The sequence below is a fragment of the Lissotriton helveticus genome, chromosome 3_1, assembly GCF_964261635.1.
Source record: "Lissotriton helveticus chromosome 3_1, aLisHel1.1, whole genome shotgun sequence".
Lineage (NCBI taxonomy): Eukaryota > Metazoa > Chordata > Amphibia > Caudata > Salamandridae > Lissotriton > Lissotriton helveticus.
The window spans coordinates 239,608,502-239,614,501 of NC_136061.1; the positions used below are offsets into that span (position 1 = coordinate 239,608,502).

General features: G+C 42.1%; 1 protein-coding gene across 1 annotated transcript in view; it reads right to left on the bottom strand.

Moving 5' to 3' along the window:
- KSR1 (kinase suppressor of ras 1) overlaps positions 1-5,104 on the bottom strand; it is a 218,056-nt gene extending 212,952 nt beyond the window's left edge. Inside the window, exons 1-2 of the mRNA XM_078679707.1 lie at positions 4,957-5,104; positions 1,588-2,044 (exon numbers count right to left, since the gene is read on the bottom strand). Of these exons, the coding sequence (XP_078535833.1) occupies positions 1,588-2,044; positions 4,957-5,065 (566 nt within the window). The 5' untranslated portion in view covers positions 5,066-5,104. The remainder of the gene's footprint in view (positions 1-1,587; positions 2,045-4,956) is intronic.
- Between the last annotated feature and the right edge of the window lie 896 nt (positions 5,105-6,000).

Below are 6,000 nucleotides of genomic sequence, written 5' to 3' on the forward strand. Positions count from 1 at the left end.
GCATAGATCCAGCGACCACATGGCATATATCTGTATTATGCTGATATTGGGAAGGTTAGTTGCACATCTGGTACTGGGTTTTCAAGGATTAACAAAATAAGTACTATGGTCATGACAGCACGTGGGTTTTAGTCAATTTCCGCACAAGATAAGAAAACAGCACCTACTCAACTTTAAGAAAAGATGAGCCCCAGCATGGCCTGTGTGGTTGTTAGTACTAGGTCCATACTTTGTTAGGGTTGGGTTATTGCGCAGGGATCTTTAAAAAGAGCTACAACGTTTTAGTCGCAAAACAATGTAAACATTCTCAGAATGCAGGCTAAGGAGGGGACACACAATAACAGGACTAATATTAAACCTGAGCCTGTACCTTTCAACCTGTTAGATTAAAACATGTTTATTTACATTTCCAGATTGTACAGTTCCGTCCCTAAAACAGATTTTTTTTTCTCTCCACAAGTCCAATGACGTAGCGAGCTGTAAGTATGTCCGGAACAGACACTGGTGATATGACTTGTACTTTTTAGTGCCCGGGCCTTCATCTTCATATCAGAGAAGACTGAACTTTCAGTGCTTGAGCCTTGGAGACACATTTTAAAGAGTACATCGTCAAGGTGAAGGTTAAAATGCATTTTGAACTGATTCAAAACCATTTGTTCTGGTATTTCTTACTTAACCCACATAAAAATATATTTCTTCACACATTGACAGATCGTGTTTTGTACTGGGGCTAACATTCTTTACTCCACAGGCGGAACCAAAACCTGCCTTTACTTCGTAGGCACTACTCCGACTGTGAGGTTACTACGCATTCCTTTAGGAGGCGTGTTATTGGACTGGTGTTGGATTTTAAGTCCAACACCTTCCTTACTGATACACTGACTGGAGTTTGGATAGTAATTTACACTATGCCTCCTAAGGCAAGTCTTTGTAATGACTTGTGTAGTAAAGGGGAATTCCACCTAAAAAGAATTACAAGAGCACCTTAAGTAAACGACTGAATCATGGGTGGTATTCTTGTGAGGTTTCCAAACATCCCACTGAGGAGAATTACAGAGTACTTTGAAAACCCTCTAAAGTCCCTGCCTACCGCCACCAATTTCGATATTATGTATTGCTGTACGATGTAGACATGGCCAGGAAATGGAGGATGACCATTTGCCTCCTTAATCCGATACAATGCTGAAGGTGTGCAGCACTAAGGCACCAACTCTGTCTCACATGAAGCCACCCCATTCAACATGGTGGCGCTCCAAAGCAACAATGAAGGATTTCGAAAGTTTTTTAAACCTCCCAACAGCATTTGGGTAAGAATTCTCATCACTTTAATAAAACTGAGTGATATTTCACCGTAAACATGTTTTAACATCACTGTACATTTAAAAAAAAATCTTTTTATCACGCATTACATGTCTGGCTTGGCAACCTGTGAAACTTGCATGTGTTTAGTTATTGAAATATTCAAGAATTCTACCAGGGACGTGGCAAACTTCAGTACACTTAACATAACCACAACAAAAATAAAGACTTTCCATTGACACATGGACAAGTGTTTTGCCAGGTGATAAAGCAATAAGATGCACTTACTTATGAGAAGATACGTCGTCTATCCGGTTGCCCAGCTGTGATTCATGTGACTTGCTTCTCCTAAGTGTGGAAAAGCTGGGCAGAAGCTGGAACATCTTCCGATTAGGAGGAGGAGGAGTCCGTGAGGGTTTTACCTTCAACCGCCTCTTTGACTGAGGCGTTGTAGGGGGTGTGATGGCAATGCCCAGGTGAGTCCGAGGGGTCAATCGACTGCTGTGGGACACGGCAGAGAAAGGGTCCAGGAGGTTATCTGTGGAAATGAAAGTTCCATGGCTAGAGGCCAAAGAGTCCGAAGAAGGGATTGCAGAGACCGAGACAGAGCGCGGCTGATGGTGGTTGGTCTTTGCATGAGTCTGTGCAAGTCCCATAGGGTAAGAAAGTTCTGCTGGAGGGGTAGAACCACTTTCCCGCCGTGAATCGGAAGGACTCCAAAGAGCATCTTCTTTGATTTCTCCACCTGTTTACCAAGGGTTACAGAAAATTCAAGGTTGTCAAAGGGGTAGACTATTGAAGACACAAAAGTACACAATATAGGAATTTAAAATAGAGGTAGCCAGAGAGTCAAAGTACCGTTGTGGAGCATGAGAAGCAATCATAAAACGACTGACAGTATTATTCCAGTGAAGGTCCTGCTGCGTCACTTCACTCACTGTGCTAAGATAGGGGCCCTTACAATTTCAATTACATTCCCTGCCATAAGTACTATTCTCAAAACGTACAAAAGGCATGGGTAACCCACCCGGACCCTGACCTACAGTATCTTTAAATCTCCATATTCTTAGCAGTGAAATCAGACCCTCCCAGTTACTCTCCATGTGGTCTGTAAGAGGGATTACCCTTCATCTTACTACAGACCAGTTGGTCATTAAAGGCAGTGACAAGTAGATTGTCAAAATGTAGGTCCGGTCCATGGGAAATTATTTCAGCTATGAGATTACAGGTAGCTCGGTTGTTGAGCATACAGACAATACTGAATTTTGTACTGTAAGATCATTTGACATGACATGGCCTAGGTTTGTAGGTGAACTCTTAGTTTGAACATGTTACTGCCTGTAGTTAGAGAGCTTTAGAGTGAAAACTGTGAGTCAAAATTCCTAAAAAGGAGCAGAAATATATAAACACAATAGGTGCATTGCAGACGTTTGCTGTCATTATAGAGCAAGTGGGTCAGAAGATAGACTGGCTTTCAGGCTGACCACAGTAAAAATGTAGAAAGTTCTGTACCCTCTGCAATGTCCCGTTTCGTGTTTCCCTGAGGATTTTAGGACAAGCCTATCTCACTGAAGGCCATCTAATACTTTTTAGGGTGATACCTTTGTAATTATGGACTTTAGCTAGAACTTGAAAAATTAACCACATGGCCTCTGGGAATAATCACTCTCCTCCTCCAGCCTCAGTAAAGAATGAAAAATCACAGGGGCTACTGTCGAAACAGATTCCCTCTGCGGTTTAAAAATGATACACGTTTGCTTCCAGCTTCAAAGGGATGTTTAACTGCATATCTCACAGCTGCCATGTGACTCTATATCACATGCAGCACATTCTCAGCTTTGACTTCTTTTCCAGTTAAAAACAAGCTGCATGTTGGGTCTCCTGGGTTCCTTTTTGATACAGCATGCTGGGATTTTTCTTCTTTCTGGGGTGGTGAATATGACACAAGTGGTGTGGAGCCATGGGCCAGCTATGCAGCCTGCTATTTTACTTGCAATGCGAAATGTGCGGATTGAGTTGAACGTATTCCCCTCTAACATCGAAAGTGAGAGGATCTTACTGGGGGCCAGGACGAGTTTCAAACTAGAAAGAAGTATGTTTGGGGAGAAAAACAGCTCTTAATGGTCAAATAACCTGGTGGAGATATATGCAGCTACAAATCAGTAAAGCATTTTCACAGAAGGTGATTTACAGTTACATCAATTAAGCAACGGTCAGGAATAGGCTGTCATCGGGGTTGCTGGAATGGTGTAAAAGGACATATGGCATTTTCAAACTAATTAAGAGCGTCGGTTTTGTAATGCACCCACTTACCATCACAGCCATATTGGAAAGAAATGCAGGCCCACGAAGATAGGGAGTAGGAATAGGATCACATAACGGAGTCACGAGGGAAAGCTGGGACTATAACAGGGCAGCCAGCAGGCCCGGTAGCCAGGATTCACGCGGCTAGTGACTACACCCCCTCCGGAGCTCTGTAGCGGTCAAGCCCTCTTTCAGCCTAAGTGGTCAGCAGCAGTGCATGTGACCTACTGGTGAACTGATTTCGTAATCAGTGAAAATGCCCACTTACACGGCTAAAAACATGTTTGTTTCCACGAAGATCAAACTTCTGACTTGTCCCAAAAGATGAGTCAAAACAGTGATGAAGAGCTTCGCAATGCTCGTAAATCCCCCTGCAGCACACTGTCGGCTCAGCGTGTTCCAACGAGGGATTACAGCATTCCCGCCTGACCCCGCTAAGTGACGCTCGGATTTCTGCCTGGATCAACATCTATCAGTAGATTCCAAACAGTTGTGCACTTCTAGAAATACACCTAAACCTGTCGCCATGCAAGGATTTACTGCGCTTGCCAGAATACAATATTAGGACTACCATTAATTTCAGGTGCCATGGTGATGATCATATGCAAAATGTATTCCTTTAAGAACCTGAAATCCCAAAAACAGACCGCTGTTCGACCCCCAAACTCTATTTATACACATGTATGTCTCCTCCAACTGACTGTGGGACCAAAAAGACATGTCTAATTCTAACCACATTTCAAAGCCCTATAATATCCAGACCTTGAAGAAAATAAACTCCTGTGCTTTACTTTAAATACAAGCTCTATGTCAAAACAGAGGCCCAAAAATACAAAGTAGAATGATGGAGACAAAAAACACAAACTGGGAAAACACCTACCAAATAATATCATCCATCCCTAAAAATGTCCACAGGTTAAACCTTTCCAATTATAGCGGGAAGCACTTCCTACTTACTGCAGCACTGAGTTAAACTGCAATCCAAACTCCACCAATAGCTAGATTTTGCGGGTAAATGATTGATAGTGTTGTTATTACATGCCACTATTTTTGATGGCAGATATTATATGACAATATTTTGAAGTTTACTTGACTTTACAAATGTACCGGACATCTTTGAGTTCCATACTTTTCTATTGGTAAGTGTGTGAAATGTCACTACTTTATGCTTGGGACCATTGTAAAACTTATTTTGGAACTCACAGCCTTCAACTGAAATGAAGGAATTACCAGTGGAACATGATGATAGTTATAAGGCACACAAAAAACGGGCATTGGTGAGGGATTCAAAAGTAGGAACCATGCACAGGGTGAAGTCTTCTGTCCTATCAGATGGAAATGTGTTCTGATTACCTGATCTCGCCACCTTCCGTAAACTGATGAGGGCGTCATTGAGCCGTAGGCACTCTTCGGTGCTGGCACCGTACCGCCGCATAGTTTCCTTCACCTTCAACTCATTCATGTCCAGTAAGGCATCTATTGTTAGAGCTTCTGGTACGGTCTGCAAGAAAAAACACAAATACATACAATTATTTAGTACATGTCAGGGGGATTCCAAATATTATTGTGGTGCTCAATCGGCCACGCAATATTTATTAATGACGGTTGCAAATGTGAGTACTTTTGCACTTGCTTTCACCCATCTTGCCATATGTTGGTCATGGTTGATCATGTTCTTTGCTGTACGTTTTCAGATTTATGATTTGCACAAATTAACATACCCTCAAATTGCAGTAACTTTGAATCTGAGATGTTAATGTGAATTCAGGAGGGCATGATCCATGTTAGATTTAACGAATAACCTCCCCATGATCTTCAAATGTGTTCAGCTGAGATTTGCTAAACATATATTCATATTAAATGGTTATCCTGAAGTCGGGATCTGACACATCCTTCTGGGACATATGCTGATGCAGCTACGTACCACAAACCATAGCGGTACTACCCAAAGGTTAGCTAGCTCGCCAGGAGAGAAAAACAACCACTGCTATGCGCTGTTGGAGAAACCTTCTTTCTATGCGACAGATTATGTAGGGAGGAGCTTTTTAGCACTATACCATACTGCAAAACTGTGCTATTTAGTATCTTTTCTTTTTCCAATGATCTATGTTCATTGTAGCACCATATATCAATGTTCATATTTCGTCATCATAAACCCAACAGAAACCTATCTATTGATGCCACGCATTAGCACTGATCTCCACAAAAGAAACGGGCCAAAATAGCACTCCCTGAAAATATCAAATGACATGCTTCAAAGCAGCCAAGTGCAAGTTAGCAATTCCTAAGCAGCTGAAAGCGATTTGGAATATCAATGGCATGGTTTGCAGTTATAAAGCCATCTTTTGGCCAGCGAGAGTCTGAGTTAAATGCAAGTGGACTGATCCTGGAGATGCT